The 19,734-nt window shown below is 43.8% G+C and overlaps 1 protein-coding gene across 12 annotated transcripts in view; it reads left to right on the plus strand.

Moving 5' to 3' along the window:
* Positions 1-8,725, plus strand: part of SGIP1 (SH3GL interacting endocytic adaptor 1) — a 76,764-nt gene extending 68,039 nt beyond the window's left edge. For all 12 annotated transcript variants that reach the window (XM_073643836.1, XM_073643838.1, XM_073643840.1 and 9 more), the window contains 6 exons: positions 1,212-1,367; positions 2,139-2,271; positions 4,052-4,254; positions 5,702-5,766; positions 6,002-6,166; positions 7,068-8,725. In XM_073643836.1, the coding sequence (XP_073499937.1) occupies positions 1,212-1,367; positions 2,139-2,271; positions 4,052-4,254; positions 5,702-5,766; positions 6,002-6,166; positions 7,068-7,090 (745 nt within the window). In that variant the 3' untranslated portion in view covers positions 7,091-8,725. The remainder of the gene's footprint in view (positions 1-1,211; positions 1,368-2,138; positions 2,272-4,051; positions 4,255-5,701; positions 5,767-6,001; positions 6,167-7,067) is intronic.
* The last annotated feature ends 11,009 nt before the right edge of the window (positions 8,726-19,734 follow it).

The raw sequence follows: 19,734 nt of genomic DNA on the forward strand, positions 1-19,734 counted from the left end.
ATAGCAGCAGACAAGTTTTTGAAGCTGCTGGTGCCTCCAACGTCCCCCGAACAACAAGATGCAGAGTCCTTCAGAGGTTTGCAGCTGTGCATACGCCATCCTGTCGACCTCCTCTATCCACTGTACACAAGCAGAAACGGCTCCAGTGGGCCAAACAATACATGAAGACTGACTTCAAAAGTGCTTTGTTCACCGATGAGTGCCGTGCAACGCTCGATGGTCCAGATGGAGTAGAGGATGGCTGGTTGATGGACACCCCATGCAAACACTGCTATGGCGCCAACAAGGAGGAGGTGGAGTAATGTTTTGGGCTGGAATCATGGGGAGAGAGATTGTCGGCCCCTTTAGGATCCCTGAAGGGGTAAAGATGAACTCCATAATGTATGTTGAGTTTCTCAAACAGCACTTCCTTCCATGGTTCTAGAAGAAGAACCGTGTATTCCGCAGCAAGATCATTTTCATGCATGATAATGCCCCGTCTCATGCTGCACATAACACATCTGCATCTCTGGCTGCTATGGGCATAAAAGGGGACAAACTTATGGTGTGGCACCCATGCTCCCCTGACCTCAACCCCATTGAGAACCTCTGGAGCATCATCAAAAGGAGTGTCTATGATGGCGGGAGGCAGTGCACATCTAAGCAACAGCTCTGGGAGGGTATTCTGTCCTCATGCAAAACAATTAAAGCAGAAACCATCCAAAACCTGACAAATTCAATGGACGAGAGAGTTCAGAAGCTCCTTTCGAACAAGGGGTCCTATGTGCAAATGTAACATCACCTAGAATAAAGTTTTGAGTTGAAAACTGTTTGATTTCAGTGTGTAATAACCTGCTAATGCTTATAATTTAAAAAATGACCATTTTTTTGTTCTTTATTAAAATGAAAAGGTTGAAAACTCTGCTGTGCATAATAATTTGGAACATGCATTTTGAGTGCAGTTTGAGTTTTTTATTTTTTTTAAAAGATACTGTTATCATAGGCAGTTTGTACAAAAACCTTTCAATTGTACTCTAATAGTTATTTGACTGGAAAATTACAATGACTGCAATTCATATAGGTAATTTGGGAAAATCTGAGAAAATATTATTTGCATAATAATTTGGAACACAGTGTAGATATATAATGTGTGTGTATGTATGTAACATTTTGGCCATAACTGGAAAAGTGGAATCAATGTGAATAACATTTATCTATTTTCTGTGTTTCAGGTTGATAGTGAAAATCACAGGAGAAATGGTCTTGTCGTTCCCAGCTGGAATCACCCGTCATTTCTCGAATAACCCAGCACCAGCCGCACTGACTTTCCGCATCACAAACTACAGCCGGTTAGAGCATGTTCTGCCAAACCCACAGCTCCTCTGCTGGTCAGTATCCGTACTGCATTACCGCTGCAAAACCAATGAATTTCTGATGTGATGTTTCTTCATATTTTTGTTCGCAGTAAGGACAGGAGAGTGTTGGAAAAATCAGTTTGCCACTCTTTTCCTGCAGATATGTCAGAAATATGCAGGTCCAATTTAACGGCAGCTTGCACACTGTCTATATCAGTGTATCCACCTTTTTAGGACTGGGAAATCCTGAAAGTGACTGTGCCAGAATAAAAAAAATGTTTCCTTTTGTAATTTAACTTTAAACTCAAATTAGACCTCTAAATAAATTCACACCCATGAATTCAGATATCAGACCAGATACAAAAATTAATTCATAGCCCAGATCATTCCTCAAAATTAGACTCCTGCATTTTATCATAGATTTTGATTGAAAGGGGTGAAAACTTGCACACTATGTAAAAAAAAAAAGTCTGTCCCTGTCGTTTGGGTTGTTTAAGATGTAGCAAACACCAGATTTATAAAGCGAGTGTTACGTCTTCTATAGTGAATTATGTACCGTACAAGAAGACATACTGAGGGTGTAATATATTGTTTTTGCAGTACTTCAAGTTTTGATGACAAAGTTTCTCATTATAGTCATTTTACCAAATTCTCATTCACACACACCCTGATTTGTTTAGCTATTGTAAATTTTGCAATATTTTTGCGGACAGAAAACTGTTGGCAAAATTAAAACTTATATGTGTGACCAAGCGTAGGATTAGTTTACAGGAATAATTTTATAACTTTTACATTTGCTTACAGTGACAACACGCAGTCCACTCCTAATGCAAAAGAATTCTGGGTCAACATGCCAAACCTGATGACGCATCTGAAGAAAGTCTCAGAACAAAAGCCACAAGCAACTTATTATAATGTAGACATGCTGAAATATCAGGTAATGATGGCAGCTTAAAGAGAACCAGTCACCTGGGCAAAAGTGGTCAGATTTTACTCCTCCCTTGAGTATTGCGCTTTTTTCATTTTTAAAATCCGCCGTACGGATCCAGAGATATCGCCCTTTATATTTATTCTATTTTTATGGTCTTTACAAAAGGGCGTGTCTCTCTCATGGATTGTCTGGGGGTGTGTCTTTAGTATAATTTGCATAATTTCCCTGTGAACACCGCCCCCTTGGTAAAGACCAGAACATTTAGCACTAGTAAAAAAGGCTCATATCTCTGGAACTGAATGGCAGATTTTTATAAAAGACAAAAACTGATTTCTCAAGCGAGCAGCGGCAGTACAATAAGAGCTGTATTTTGACTTGGTGACAGCCTGTATACAGCTTTGTACTCAATTTTACAGTTTATTTAGTTATTTCACACAAATTTTATACATCCCATTACATATCTTACTTATATTACCACCTGTATTGTACTCCAGAGCTGCACTCTGTACTCTGCTGGTGGAGTCACTACATTACTTGTCTTCTACTGATCTTCATTTACATCCTGTATTATGCTCCAGAGCTGCACTCACTATTCTGCTGGTGCAGTCACTGTGTACATACATTACATTACTGATCCTGAGTTACATCCTGCATTATACTCCAGAGCTGCACTCACTATTCTGCTGGTGCAGTCACTGTGTACATACATTACATTACTGATCCTGTACTGATCCTGAGTTACATCCTGCATTATTCTCCAGAGCTGCACTCACTATTCTGCTGGTGCAGTCATTGTGTACATACATTACATTACTGATCCCGAGTGACATCCTGTATTATACTCCAGAGCTGCACTCACTATTCTGCTGGTGCAGTCACTGTGTACATACAATACATTACTGATCCTGAGTTACATCCTGTATTATACTCCAGAGCTGCACTCACTATTCTGCAGGTGCAGTCACTGTGTACATACAATACATTACTGATCCTGAGTTACATCCTGTATTATACTCCAGAGCTGCATTCACTATTCTGCTGTTGCAGTCACTGTGTACATACATTACATTACTGATCCTGTACTGATCCTGAGTTACATCCTGTATTATACTCTAGAGCTGCACTCACTATTCTGCTGGTGCAGTCATTGTGTACATACATTACATTACTGATCCTGTACTGATCCCGAGTTACATCCTGTATTATACTCCAGAGCTGCACTCACTATTCTGCTGGTGCAGTCACTGTGTACATACATTACATTACTGATCCTGAGTTACATCCTGTATTATACTCCAGAGCTGCCCTCACTATTCTGCTGGTGCAGTCACTGTGTACATACAATACATTACTGATCCTGAGTTACATCCTGTATTATACTCCAGAGCTGCCCTCACTATTCTGCTGGTGCAGTCACTGTGTACATACAATACATTACTGATCCTGAGTTACATCCTGTATTATACTCCAGAGCTGCCCTCACTATTCTGCTGGTGCAGTCACTGTGTACATACATTACATTACTAATCCTGAGTTACATCCTGTATTATGCTCCAGAGCCGCACTCACTATTTTGCTGGTGAAATTAGTGTATGCACAAATATTTGCTGCACTGAAGCATAATTTGGGTTCAGTAAAATATAAGTACAGTGTTGCAGAATTTTCTGTATAGATTGCATCAATATGCAAACTATGAAATGGTGCTGGACAATGAATACACACTTGTGTTGTTTTATTTGAGGACATGAGGTGGGCTCAGCCGGCATCCTCTCTTGTATGTTACCAGGTATCTTCCCAGGGGCTTCAGTCTACGCCTCTGAATCTTGCAGTGAACTGGAGGTGCGACGCTACCAGCACAGATCTTCGAATAGACTACAAGTACAACCCTGAGTGCATGGCCTCCCCCGTAGCCCTGAACAACGTCCAGTTTGTCATCCCTATAGATGGTGGAGTAAATAAACTCCAGGCCGTGCTTCCGACTGCTGTATGGTAAGTGAAGATAGTGATAGCCCCAAGCTGTTTGTATGTAAAAGTATCGCTTCTTGATTCAGCCTGATGCAACCATCGAGACATTGGGAACATTAAGTGGACCAAAATGATATCAAAATCCTGGAGACTGGAGGAGAATTGTAATGAATGGCTTAACATGCCTAACAGATTTTCTCACCTTTTTCTGCATCTCTGTTGTTAGCGAATGGAAATCCTGTCCTGGTCCTATTCGGTTGAGACAGGTGCACATTCTGTTACAATGTAGATCTCCGATACACTGTAATGAGCCGTGCACCCATTCCAGCTGTTTTTTTGTCTCTGTAAACAATGAATGTTTCCTTTCACTGACCGCAAGCTGAAAGCATGAAAATCGGACTTAAAACTTTAGAAAGAAAGATCTTGGGCTTTCAAAAATACTGCAGTGCCAATGTAAACCATCATAAGTTCTCTAATCCAAAGCTGTAGTTTTGGAGGGGTTGTGTCCTGTTACTTACTTCCGGAGCGCACTGCTTCCCAGTTTCTTGCTTGCATTGGTTGAGGCATTGCGCTCCTGAAGATTGATAACTTGGTCCAGTGGTATGATTGAGCCGCAGATCCGAACTGTAAGCTGTCAACTTTACATCGGTGGAGTCCAGGGACGCTGAGGATGGCCAGACCCAGCAATGCAGACTGCTTGATAGCAGCGCATGCATGCAAGCTAAATCGCAAACCTCTTGCAAGCTCACTCTCTTTACCTAGGAGACCGGCCACCTCTGCGATGATTGCTAACCTTCTCAACGAACCACACACTACAAGATTTGATATTCCTGTGTTCTTGAGAAGGGAGAGGATTTTTAGTTGAAGGTGAATTGTAAAGTTGCTTGTTTTTACAAGCAGTTTGCAATTTTACCCATTTAATAGGATAAAACCACCTATTTAAAGAACTTAATTAAACCCATTTTAAAATAGGCTGTATGAGAATTCACAGAGAAGCGGCCCCTCATTATAAGCCTTCCTCTGTCCTTTATATTCCTGCAGAAGGGAATGTGTCTGTCTATAGAGTACCTGAAATATCTGTGCATTACAGATACTTCTCATTGATTTTAATGGGAATTATGTAATGCTTTATTTTTCCTGCGGGGGAGCTGTAGGGAAATTAAACATTTTGCTACTGGAGTTTTCAACTCTTGTAGCAGGTAACGCTGTAACCCGCTTCACAAGGAGATCGTCCAAAGCAGAAAACCTGGAAAATTAGTTATTTACCATCCATTGTTTTTCTGCTTTTTAGGCAGAGTGCCTTTAAAGCCGCGCACTCACACATTAATTTCTGTACAAAGTTTTTTAATGACCATATAACCAGTGTAAATGTCACAATAACAACACTTACCGCACGCATTTTGGATGGTTGGAGGATGGTGAAGCTGCTGTGAGATCAGTCTCTTACATTCACCAATTTTCTTCATTTCAGGAATGCAGAACAACAGAGGATATTATGGAAAATTCCAGATATTTCCCAGAAATCAGAAAATGGAGGTAAATTCAGGACACATTTGCATCTGCTTTTACACATTATTGGCTTTCGTTTTTGCTTTTGTTTGTTTTGTTCTGTTTTTTTTTTAATTTCCTAATGTATTTGTTATTAGCCATTGCTCTAGAGCTGTTGCTAAACTACAATTCCCATCATGCCTCAGTGAGAAACCACTGCCTTTGTGTTTTTTTGGGACTCATAATTTAATGCCCTATTCTGTGTTTTGTTGTTTCTTTTAAGGTGTCGGTTCTTTACTCGCGAGGTTCCAGCTCACAGAAGGCCCCAGTAAACCAGCACCATTAGCTGTACAGTTCACGAGTGAAGGAAGCACTTTGTCCGGATGTGACATCGAGCTTGTAGGAGGTGGATACAGGTTCTCACTTGTGAAAAAGAGGTTTGCAGCAGGTAAGCGAAAAGAACAGTGATTCAAATTTTATTTATTTTCTGCAACGTTTCAGCAAGTAAAGTCACTGGAAACCACATATAAAGTTACAGTTGTGTTTGGATTTTTTCATCTATATTTTTTCATCTGTATTTGGAAAATCTGGCACTAATGCAACTCTCAAAGGGCTTGTCAGACATTTTTCTGGAATTCCTAAATTATAAATATACTTTTTTACTTCGTAAATCATAACTAGAAATATTTACTGTTGAGGAACCAAAGCTTCAATAGCAGCCAAATGGGATGGTACACATTTTTCCCAAAAGGAGCGTTACCGAATGCACACCTATCATGCTCTTGCATTACATGGACAGCTCATTGCTACGATTGCTAGAATTTCAACATGGTGCTGAAGTAAAGGTCCTGGATCTCTGTGTTGAAATTCTTCAGATTTCCGTGCTATAGTTCTCCCTGTAGGAAATATGAAGGTTACGCACACATTGCAATAATACAGCAATTTTACTGTAACTCCTGGAAACGGCCTTGGGCCGTAGCCAAAAAATATTCAATAGAATAGTAGTTTAATTAATTTCTAAAATTTAGTGCATTTACATAATTAAAGATACATTTGTAAATACTTCATAACCCACATTGATGCAGCCTGATCCATTTTTGGGATCAAAAAGGAAATTTCTCCTCTTAGAACGGATATTCTTTGCCTTATACCTTGTTTTGGGCTTTTGGTTTCTTATTCCTGTGGGTCAATTTTGGGGAACAAAGTTCTAAAGTGTCATCATATCCCCATTTTTTTTCACTTCTGGCTGAATTTAATGGACACAATTGACTGACCATGAACAAAACTGTTTGTAAAATCTATTCCTTTTAGAGCTTATTTTCTTTTTTTTTCATGTATTTTTCTTTCAGGAAAGTACCTGGCTGATGTGTAATGGTGGATTATGCCCCAAGGAGCAATGTTCCCCTACAGGTTGTAATTTTAAAGCTCATGAACATAAACTCTTATTTGGAACGCGGGAAAGTTCTGCTGGAAGTTGCGTCAACTTCAGCCCGAGCATTTTCCGCAGAGACCTTCGTGTTGCCCCGTCCTGCAGTATTTATATCTAGGTGTAACATTGTTGATGGTTTTAAAAAAAAAAAAATGTAATTATCGTATTTGTAAATTGTACTTAATTCAGTAAGGCTGTATTTTGGCAGTTAGACTCTCGTTTCAACATTTTACCATTGATAAATGGATGTAATTTAAGCGGTTATATATACATATAAATATATATAAAGGGAAAAAAAAACAACGGAGTAGTAATGCTGAATAGCACACTGCTTATAAGGAGACTTTTGTGTAAATATAAAAGAGTGGGCTGCAATCTGCGGCCCCCCCAGCAGGTGTGGAATTACAACTCTCAGCGTGACATCTGAACTCCATAATGACTTGAGGGTCCACAGATTGCAGCCCACCCATATATAGATTCAGATGTATAATATCAGTAGTTCTGATAGGGGGTGCCTAAGGTGTAAACAATGTCTTGAATCCTTGTCTATGCACATGACAACAACCTCCAAACATGCAAATCATTCGGACATGACATTTGCATGACGACGTCAGAAGGTTTTCCCGGGATGGGAAAAAAAAATAATAAAAAAAAATTAGAACCCACACAGAACAAGGTTTGTCAAATAAATCAATAAAGCTTTCGAATACAAAATTAAAGGACATTACAGCGGTTGTGTTATTTTGGAACCCTGAATCGGTATTACTAATGCCAGGAGCAAAGCATTGTGGGAAATCTATCTGAATTACTAGAGCTAGCCAGACATGTTTGGGTCTTTTAGTGGTGGTTTCAAGTATTACATCTGAATAGTAAGGTTAAAGGGGGTCTCTCAACAAAAACATCCCCTATAAGTTTGGAACCTCTGCTCCAATCAGCATCCTGACCAAAAACAGACTTTGTTGGGGGACACTAGTGAGACAGTACAGGAGCATTGAAGTATTATATTCTGGCCATTCAGTTGAATGGCCGTCCATGTAATATATGGACACTCTTGCCCCAATTTATCAAGTGTGGAATTTTATAAGCTCGTCCTGATGAAGCGAGCTAAAGAGTGCACCTCTTAATTAATTTGGTGCATCTTTCTACTGCTGTCTCCCACCGCAAGAAATGCAGTCAGGGACTGGCTAACGATACTATCATAATTTACCCCACTTTTGTGGCTTAAATTATGATGATTTGTTAATCCCGGCTTAGTTTCCAAAAAGTTGTTGAAGGTTGATAGGACTAGTGTAAAAAAAAAAAAAGGGCAAAAAAAAATTGCGCAACTACGAGTTGTGCAAACATTTTGCAACACTTCAAACTGTTTTACGCCACAATTCTGGCAAAAACCTGATGAAGCTTCTTCCCCTTTTGAGTCTTACAGGGCAGTTCACACTTAAAAAAAAAAAGCCTATAGAGGCGGGTCTGCCCTATCAATAGACAATCCCTTTAATGAATGCCATTGAGAAACACAACAAATATACGTCAATGGGAAACATTTGCCACAAAAAAATAAAAGCGCTGAAGTTATGAAAAAAACTAAAAACCAGGCAGTGTGGATAAGAACTCCGATATGTATAATCCCTGTAACATCCAGTTGGTGCTATGTAAAATATCGCAACCTCAGCATGTGTCCTATGTTATCCAGGTGCAAAGCTGGAGTTACATTGACTCAAGTAAAGACATCCACATTTTTTTCTCTTAGATATTGATATTTTGATCCATTGAAGTTTTCAAATCTTGTGACGTCTGAAAGAAAAAGTTGAGGAACAGTCGCACGTACTACAGAGTCACTTATTATAGTCTAACAATTACAAAGGCGGTGTAGTCACAGGCCAATACTAGTCTACATACAATATAAAGGGCGTGAACGGAAGAATCAGCATTTTTGCTTTATTTCCTTTTAAATAGCAAAATGGGACAGTTTTTGCTCATGCCGTCCAATCGGATCACTTTTCAGACACGAAAGCCAATGAGTTCACAATTATGTTTCAGCAAAGACCGTGCAGATTGTGGGAGGAAGTCTTCCGCCGGACCACAAGAGGCTAGAGAAATCACGGAGGCAATATAAGACATTTAAGTCTGGGCAAAACTGATACACTGTGAAGGTATAGAGGGACTAAGTACTGCATTGTCTGAACGAGCTGAGCTGAAGTGTAAAGAATGGCGGAGGTATAGAAAGTACCCTCTGGAGGTGAATTACATACAATGCAGGCATGACAATTGCTTTGTCTATATTATTGTTGCTTATACCTTTTGGGCTGAGCTTCAATAAAAGACATCCCATAGACAAAATTATCTGAATTAATCTGCGTTTTGTTTTTTTTTTCATAATTTCAGTTTGAAATTTGCAAACTATTTTGTGGCATTTTAACTCCTCTAACACGAAGAAGAAATGTGGTGAGAGACGCTGGAAATAGAAACCCGATGCAGGATCATATAGGGGGAGGGTCGGTGATATACACAAGGGTTGGTTTACTCTTGATGCATTATTATATAGAGGCTTTATAATGTGACTGTCACATAGCACCCATTATATTTTATTATGGTTTTTATCTTCATGTCGCCTGGACCAAGTTTCCATTCATCGCTTCCCGGAGGCTGCGAAAAGAGACATTTGTTTCCAATTATTTCCAGGCATCAATTTGTCACCATTTTCGGTGAATTTCCCGCTATAATGTTTGCTGTGAGGTCTCCCTGTTCTAGTCTGCGGAGTTTCATGCTTGAGATTTTAGTTTCTGTCTATTTAATGCATCCCAGTTATTTTATTAAAAAAAGAAAAGAAACGTTCTGGTTTACCGCATTTTCTTTATAGCTTTATAACAGCATCCAGACACTGAGGAGACCCTGGCGAGCGTTCTCCTATATCGTTCATTCTGGCCCTATGAATTATCATTATACCTCTGATGCTGGATCATACAGTGACACTTAATGGGGGGTCAAACCATCTCTTACATATATCCACATACAGTCATGGCCGAAAGTGTTGGCACCCTTGAAATTGTTCCAGAAAATGAAGTATTTCTCCCAGAAAATTATTGCAATTATACACGTTTTGTCATACAAATGTTTATTTCCTTTTGTGTGTATTGGAACAACACAAAAACAGAGAAAAAAAGGCAAATTGGACATCATTTCACACACAGATAAAATTGTTGGCACCTTTACAAAATTGTTGGTAAAAATGCTCGTTCAAAGTAACCTGTAGCAAGTAACAGGTGAGGGCAATATGAAAATCACACCTGAAACCAGATAAAAAGGGGAGAAGTTGACTCAATCTTTGCATTATGTGTGCCACAGAAAGAGGAGAAGAGAACTGTCTGAGGACTTGAGAATCAAAATTGTTGACCATTATCAACAAGTTATTCCAATTTCATTCCATTTCCCTCAACTATATTTTGGTCTATGAAAATAAACAGTACATGGTACTCACCAAGGATGGTGATCATGGTTGCTTGCCAGATGATTAGTGGCATGCTCTCATAACTGATCTAATACCATCGTACACACATAGTAGGTTTGCTGTAGAAAGTTTTGTTACTTCCATGCATCTAAATAGGGCTAGTATAAATGCACCAGCTGCAAAAAAAAACAATCACAACTAAGGAAAAGAACGACCACATGCAGAAATTTCTGTGATTCTGCCACACATGAAAATACCTACAGATACAGTGAGGAAAATATGTATTTGATGATTTTGCAAGTTTTCCCACTTACAATGAATGGAGAGGTCTGTAATTGTTATCGTAGGTACACATCACCTGTGAGAGACAGAATCTAAAAATAAAAAACAGAAAATCACATTGTATGATTTTTAAATAATTCAATTGCATGAAATAAGTATTTGATCACCTACCAACCAGCAAGAATTCTGGCTCTCACAGACCTATTAGTTTTTCTTTAAGAAGCACTCCTACTCTGCACTCATTGCCTGTATTAATTGCACATGTTTGAACTCGTTACCTGTATAAAAGACACCTGTACATACACTCATTCAATCACACACCAACCTCTCCACCATGGTCAAGACCAAAGAGCTGTCTAAGGACACCAGGGACAAAATTGTAGACCTGCACAAGGCAGGGATGGGATACAGGACAATAGGCAACAACTGTTAGCACAATTATTATAAAATGGAAGAAACACAAGATGACTGTCAAGCTTCCTCGGTCTGGGGCTCCATGCAGGATCTCGCCTCGTGAGATAAGAATTATTCTGAGAAAGGCCAGGAATCAGCCCAGAACTACACGGGAGGACCTGGTCATTGACCTGAAGAGAGCTGTGACCACAGTCTCAAACATTACCGTTAGTAACACACTATTAAAATCCTGCAAGACACAAAGGTCCCCCACTCATGCCAGCACATATCCAGGCCTGTTTGAAGTTCGCCAGTGACCGTCTGAATGATCCAGAGGAGGCGCGGGAGAAGGTCATGTGGTCAGATCAGACCAAAATAGAACTTTTTGTATCAACTTCACTCGCAGTGTTTGTAGGAAGAAGGAGTACACAGTCCCAACCGTAAAGCACAGTGGGGGAAACAATACTTTGGGGATGCTTTTCTGCAAAGTGCAGAGGACGACTGCACTGTATTGAAGGGAGGATGTATGGGGTCATGTGTCGTGAGATTTTGGCCAACAACCTCCTTCCCTCAGTAAGAGCATTGAAGATGGGTCGTGGCTGGATCTTCCAGCGTGACAATGACCCGAAACATAGCCAGAACAGCTAAGGAGTGGTTCTGTAAGAAGCATTTTAAGGTCCTGTAGTGGCCTAGCCAGTCTCCAGACCTGAACCCAATAGAAAATCTTTGGAGGGAGCTGAAACTCAACGTTGCCAGCGACAGCCCCGAAATCTGAAAGATCTGGAGAAGATCTGTATGGAGGAGTGGGCCAAAATCCCTGCTGCAGTGTGTGCAAACCTGGTCAAGAACTACAGGCAACGTCTGATCCCTGTAATTGTAACAAAGGTATCTGGACCAAGTATTAAGTTCTGTTTTTCTATTGTATCAAATACTTATTTCATGCAATAAAATGCAAATTAATTATGTAAAAATCCTACATTGTGACGTTTTCTTATTTTTAGATTCTGTCTCTCAGGTGAAGTGTACCGACGATAGAAATTACAGACCTCTCCATTCTTTGTAGGGGGTAAAACTTGAAAATTGGCAGTGTATCAAATACTTATTTTACCCACTGTTAAGTGTAGGGAACACGGGGGTTAAATAGATTGTGGCTGCCGTTGGGCTTACGTCTGATCGGTATATATGCCTGACTGTGACCATCCATGCAGTATGCATCTAGTCTTACACGAGTGGTCAGGACCCAGTCCTCAGTGTGAGCAGCTCAGGTCAGAAGAAGTTTGCAACCTCTGACTGGGCATTAAGAATTTTTCTATTCACTCACAGCAGGAACTTTTAGAAGACAATAAGCAAACTGCATTAGGCTGAGTGCACACGATGCGGTATTAATGCGTTTCCGCGGCGGTTATTTCCCTGCGGAAACGCATTAAAATCGCTTGGTAAGAGGTCTGTCATGTATACCAATGATAATCCGCGTGTGCTGCGCACATGATGCGGAAATTTCTGCTGCAGATTATCATTGCGACACAAACTGCAGCACTACCAATTCAGGCGCGATTTTGTGACGAAATCGCGCCCATTGACTTGCATTGAATCGCAGCAAACCCGCATACATTAATACACTCAAGGTCCAATTATAATTGCTTCCCAATTATCATATAATCACAACCAGAAGCTAGTATCCTGTTACACTAGTTTCAAAAATAGGAAGATAACAACATAATTTGAAAATAAATATTTTTATTTTATGCAATTTAAAATAAACATTGGGAAATCTAGGTACTTTCAAAATGCAATCACCACCAAGCACAAGCTGAAATCACAATAACTGCTGCAGATTTCTATTCTATAAATTAATGTTTTATTGCACCTATCCCCATATTAAAGGTGCAAAAACCTGTAAAGTGTAAATGCCAGGTTCATTGAACCAAATGGCCCTTTCATACCCCTCTGTCCCATTGACCATCAAATAGCAGTTCCATATACAAATAAAGTGCAAGTGCCAAAATATATTCAAGTATAAGCCATGGAGTAGTCAAATATACAGGGGTCAGGCTAGGGTCTTTTTGTTGGTATTTCTACCATGTTCTCATCTATGTTAGCAATGATATGGAGAATGTATTTACAGATTAGCAGTGTCAGAGAGTGTATGGGGGTGTTGGTCATTACCCCGACTACGCCGTTTCTTCTTCCAAAAGGGGGCATAACCAACTTCCGTTCGTATAACTACATATATGCTATTTAACAGCTGTCCTTAATTGACCTACCTAGGCAAAGATCACGGCGCATGCGTCGATCACTCCATACCCCTGTATGCCAAATGGACTTCCTGTGGCGCTGCGCTTGACACCCATGCGATGGAACGCATGCTGTGTTCACTGCGCAGGTCCGGAAGTCATAAGGGTTTGTGGATCATCGCATGCGCACTCATTGCCTAGGTTCCCCATATAACAGTAGCACCGTTCGAAGTGGGTGTGACTAAGGTGCGGTGATTACTGGACAGGGGCTTTACGAGCAAATAGAAGATTTTATATGACAACGCATTTCTAAAGGGTGTTTCTGGGTAACTCCATGCGCACTTATTGCAGTGGTGTATGAACATAGATTCCACATATGGCACTGGCACAACAATGTAAGGTGAGCAAAACTAAAATATGATAATTATTAAACCAATTTTATGATCTAAATGAAAAATTTTCTATAAAAAAGAGTGAGATTCTGAAGGATGTGTGAATGTGTAAAGTGTAAGTAAATAATAAAGTGACCAAAAATAAGATTCTAAAGGGGGTGTGTGTGTGTGTGTGTGTGTGTGTGTGTGTGTGTGTGTGTGTTTGTGTGTGAAACATGAATGACAAAATAAAGTGCTAAAATAAAAATGAAAAATGTGGAAACATGACTGTCAGGAAAACGACACCCAAAAGCTTGCAGCTCTCTGGCTCCCCCTTATCCTGCTGGTCAAACACGGTATTGACCGAGGATAAGCACGGGTGCAGCTGCTCTAGTTTATGTCGACTATTGCGGCACGTGATGTGACAGGACGTATATATACCACCAGTTCCTTCCAGGAACGTATATATACCTCCGACCAGCCACCCTCAAACCACAATATCACATAAATACTGGTATACTGCCACCACCGATCGCTTAACAGGTGGATCGGGTACCTGGTAGGTAACGTGAATTAGCGGGTGAGGAACGTGTTTGCTCAACATAGGACAAAAAGGACGAAACTGGTAAATAATTAATGATTTACTCCCAAAAGGGGGCAGTGTTTACAAAAGATATACAAGATATTATAAAAGAGACAATTTACATGTATGCATAAACAGTTATTAAAATAAAAGGGATAAGTAATAGCAAAACCTGCTTCACAAGGTGATAGTCTCAGATTCTATGGGGGGGACGGCTCCCCGGAAATTAGAGGTGATTCTTCTACGCTGCGTGGTGTGCATACGTCCGACGTCCCTGAGAAGAATGCCAGTTTTATGACCGTTCTGCTTTTTAGAAAAGCAGCCAAAACTCTGGGAGACACCCATTATTTACCTCACAAAGGGGGCGCGGCTTTGTGAGACCACCCAGCTGCATAGAACATAAAAACCTTCATGTTTCATATCTTGGTGTGGGGGGGGTCCCACATCCAAGATGGAGACATCATGTTGGCCGTCACTAATTTTCATGCAGATGGATATTAAACAGGACCTCTATATGATGCTCAGAAGCTAAGAAACCAATTCCTCGATTTCTGGGGGTATCCCAGTTATGAAAAATATATCATTGTAACCAGGAAAATGTGAGCATTCCAAAAATCTGGTCCCTGGATTAGTGACCGTCATGTGTGTTTTTAAATTCTACATTAACTGTACAAGCTCTTAAACAATGGGAATTTTGGAGGGAATAATCTAGTTTGAACTAGAAGCTGCGCTACACTGAGGGTTTACAATGCTAATAAAAATTCTTAGGGTGGGGGCCAGCACTGCAGTTCTATGTCTTCTTACAAACAAGGGTGGGGGGTTTTCTTTTTTAAAACATCTCTCATTTTTAAAATTCGGGAAAAAATACATTTTGCCTGACACCTCCCCCTTTTAGACTGCGCTATGGAGGTAGGACCTTCTGATACTCCTCCAAGCGTATGTCTGGAGGCTCCCCTCGCCGGGACAACCCATCGGCATTGCCATGCTCGCTGCCCTTGCGGTGTTGAACGGTAAAGTCGTACTGCTGGAGGGTGAGGCTCCAGCGTAACAACCTTCCGTTGGCACCTGACATGGTGTGCAGCCAACTCAGAGGGTTGTGGTCAGTCACGACAGTGAAGGGGCGCCCGTACAAGTAAGGCTGTAAGCGGTTGAGGGCCCATACAATGGCCAGGCACTCCTTCTCTATGGTGGAATAGGCCACTTCCCTCGGCAGCAGTTTCCGGCTTAGGTACAACACGGGGTGTTCTTGGTTCCCCGAGTCGACCTGGCTGAGTACAGCACCGAGGCCAAACTCACTGGCGTCGGTCTGTACTAAGAGTGGCCGTGTGCCGTCGACCGCCTTTAGCACAGGGGATCTGCTCAAGGCAGTCTTCAACGCCCTAAAGGCCACCTCGCATTCATCTGTCCATTTGACGGAATGGGGTAGGCTCTTCCTGGTGAGGTCTGTCAAGGGCTTCGCAAGGCTACTATAGTCCTGTACGAAGCGTCTATAGTACCCTGCGGTGCCCAAAAAGGACTGCACCTGCTTCTTGGTCCTGGGGGTGGGCCTGGACACGATAGCGTCCACCTTTCCAGGCTCTGGCTTCAGAGTACCCCCACCTACCCGGTGCCCCAGGTAGTGGACCTCATTCATGCCCATCTGGCACTTTCCCGGCTTGATGGTCAAGCCCGCCTGGTGAATGCGCCCGAGCACCTGCTGCAGATGCTCGAGGTGATCCTCCCAGGTGGGACTGAAGATGGCAATGTCATCCAGGTACGCCACTGCGTACCTCTCCAGTCCCTGGAGCAGGTGGTTGACCATTCGCTGGAACGTGGCAGAGGCATTTTTCATGCCGAAAGGCATGACCGTGGATTCATACAATCCGAAGGGGGTGATAAAGGCGGACTTCTCCTGGGCCCCGGGGCTCAAGGGAATCTGCCAATATCCCCGACTCAAATCCATAATGGAGAGATAGCTCGCACTGGCTAACCGCTCCAGCAGCTCCTCAATGCGTGGCATTGGTTGTGCATCAGAGGCTGTGATAGCGTTGAGCCCCCTGTAGTCCACACAGAACCGGGTGGTCCGGTCCTTCTTTGGCACCAGGATTACAGGTGAGGCCCACGCGCTCTTGGACCGCTTAATCACCCCCAACTGCAGCATCTCCTCAACCTCCTGGCGCATGACATACTGCACCTCGTCGGAGATTCGATAGGCTGTCCGCCGGAGTGGGGCATGATTCCCAGTGTCCACGTCATGGACCGCCGCCTCAGTCCTGCCAGGCATGTTGGTGAATACTGCTTGGAAGGGTTTCAGCACTGCTCGCAGCTGAGACCTCTGGTCTGCGGATAGCAAGTCGCTTATCTCTACATCCTCTAGGGACCCGCTGGCCTTCGCTTGGGCCAGCATGTCCAAGAGGGGGTCATCCTCCCCATCCTCGGGCAGGTTCCAGACGGGTAGGACGCAGGTTCCACGTTCTTGATGAGCCTTCATCATATTAACGTGAAACGCCTTCCGCCTACCCCGCTCGTGGTCAAGTGTGATCACGTAGGTGACCGGGTTGAGCTGTTGGTGAATGACGTACGGGCCTTCCCAGGCCGCCTGAAGCTTGTCCTTTGGTACGGGGACCAGCACCCACACCTTCTGAGCCACCTGGTAGGTCCGTCCTCGGGCGTTCTGGTCGTACCAATGCTTCTGGTCAGCCTGGGCTTGCGCCATGTTGTCATGCACCAACTGCGTCAAGGTCTGCATCTTGTCACGGAAGCGCACAACATACTCCACGATGGACACTCCTGGGGAGCTCGGCTCTTCTTCCCAGAATTCCCTTATCAACCCAAGGGGTCCTCGGACACGCCTGCCATACAAGAGCTCAAAGGGGGAGAACCCCGTCGAGGCCTGTGGAACCTCTCTGTAAGCAAATAGCAGGTGTGGGAGGTAACGCTCCCAGTCGCGACCCTGGGTTTCAACCAGCATTTATAACATCTGTTTGAGGGTACCGTTGAATCGCTCACACAAACCATTGGTCTGTGGGTGATACGCGCTCGATACCAAATGCTGCACCTGCATTTTCTTACATAGAGCCTCCATTAAGCGTGACATGAACTGAGTCCCCTGGTCGGTAAGCATCTCCCTGGGAAATCCTACTCGCGAAAAGATGGCCAAGAGGGCGTCCGCCACCTTATCCGCCCTAATTGAGGACAGGGCTACTGCCTCCGGATATCGGGTAGCATAGTCTACCACGGTAAGGATGAAACGTTTTCCAGAGCTGCTGGGTATGGCCAGTGGTCCCACAATGTCCACAGCAATCCTCTGGAAAGGCTCCTCTATCACTGGCAAAGAGATCAGGGGGGCTTTGGGGGCCAGCCCAGACTTTCCCACTCTTTGACACGTGGTACCGGAGCGACAGTAGTTCACCACATCTGTTCTCATTTTGGGCCAATAAAAGTGATGAGACAGCCGGGCCTTGGTTTTGCTGACCCCCAAGTGTCCAGCGAGTGGAATTTCATGGGCGATCCGCAACAACTCGTCCCTGAATTGGTAGGGGACGACCAGCTGTCTTTCCCTCAGCCACTCCTGTTGGGGTGTACAGGGAACTGTCTCCCGGTACAACCTTCCTTGGTCCCAGAATACCCTCTCCTTATCCGACTCGGAGGTGGGTTTCTCCGCAAGGTTCCTTAACGTCTCCAGGCTAGCATCTGAGTGCAGAGCTGCCTGAAACTCCTGGCTGGAGGAAGCCAGAAGTGAGGTTAAGGCCACGTCCTCACGGGGACCCTCTGGGACCAGCTCTGGGTCCATACATGATCCGGTTATTCCTCTGTCCGAGGAGGGTCCAGAAGGCAGGGCGTTACTTGCGTTCTGGGCACTCTGACTGCGGGTAACAGCGGCTATATAGGCCGTCTCCCCGGGTAATAACACCATCTCATTAGCATGCGAGGCCATGAGAACTACTTCATCATCCTCCATTACCTCAGGCACAGTGCTACGTATGGGGCAGCGACTATCAGCCAGGTCACCTTCTGTTGTGACACTGGTCACTGGCACAGCACCACCTGCTTCATGGTCCTCTTGCCTCTCCCCATTACCCTTGGCACTGACCTTTGCTCCTGCTAGGGGATCCTCAGCAACATCACCCCGCAGAGTGACATGGCTGAGATCCTCCTCCTCCTCGTCGTCGTCCTCCTCCTCCTATCTGGGAGGGGTGTCAGGGACATAATAAGCAAACATCCTCCCCAAATCAGTTCCCAACAAAACATTTGCAGGTAGGTTTGCAGATATTCCCACTTCCTTCACCCCACTCCCCGCACCCCAATCAATAAAAACCCGGGCAAGGGGCATCGGACGCCCCCAATCCCGGTGACAGTCAGGGTCTTTCCCGGAGTAAGCTCTTCAGTGGACACCAGTTCGGGTCGGATGAGGGTTCGTTCGGCCCCATTGTCCTTGAGGCCTACAGTGACAGTGTCCCCCACCCTGACAGACTGAAAGTTTTCACAGGCCCTCCCAACCGGCCCACCCACCAAAAGAACTGAGGCATTAGGCCCTGGGGCCTTGGATGGGGGGTTCTTCCTCTGCTTCTCTAGGCAAGTGGCGCTGAGATGACCAGTCTGGTTGCAGAAATAACACCTACGGACATCAGATGAAGGCCGGGCATTGGTAATGGGGAAATGGCCTCCGGAAGGTCGGCTGGCAGGGGCAGGGATGGTGGTTGATGGCTTACCCCCTTTCCAGCTGGCGACGACCGGCTTCCGCACCTCTGGTCTCCGGTTGGCCTCGTAGGTGTCTGCGATCTGCGCTGCTTTATTGGCATCTGGTGGCTCTCGATCCATCACAAACTGCTGTACCTCAGTCGGACACAGATGCAGGAACTGGTCTTTCACCATCAGATCCTTTAGCTGCTCAAAGGTGGTCGCTGACAGTCCTTGGATCCACTGCTCAAAGTTGGTCCGGAGCCCATGCACCACATCGCTGTAACTGTCGTGCGGTCCACGCTGGAGGCTCCTGCTTAATGGCATCATAGTTCCCATCAAGGCTTGGAGGAAGAGCCACAAACACATCCAGAGCTTTGCCTCGCAGCCCTGCAGTTAAATATCGCGCCCACTGTTCCTCAGGCAGCTGGTATTGTCTGCAAGTCTTTTCAAAACCCCTCAGAAAGGTGTCGAGGTCGCCGTCCTTTTCCATCACAGGAAAATGCTCTGGACGGGGCTTAAACAGGGTCGCATTGTTGGTCTCACCGTTCCGTGAGGTGGATGCTGGGATCCCGAGTTGGGCCATCTGCAGTTCATGGGCCCTCTGAGCTTGGGCCTCCGCT

Source organism: Phyllobates terribilis, unplaced genomic scaffold (assembly GCF_046119375.1).
Source record: "Phyllobates terribilis strain yellow unplaced genomic scaffold, ASM4611937v1 Scaffold_8__6_contigs__length_399053987, whole genome shotgun sequence".
Classification (NCBI taxonomy): Eukaryota; Metazoa; Chordata; class Amphibia; order Anura; family Dendrobatidae; genus Phyllobates; species Phyllobates terribilis.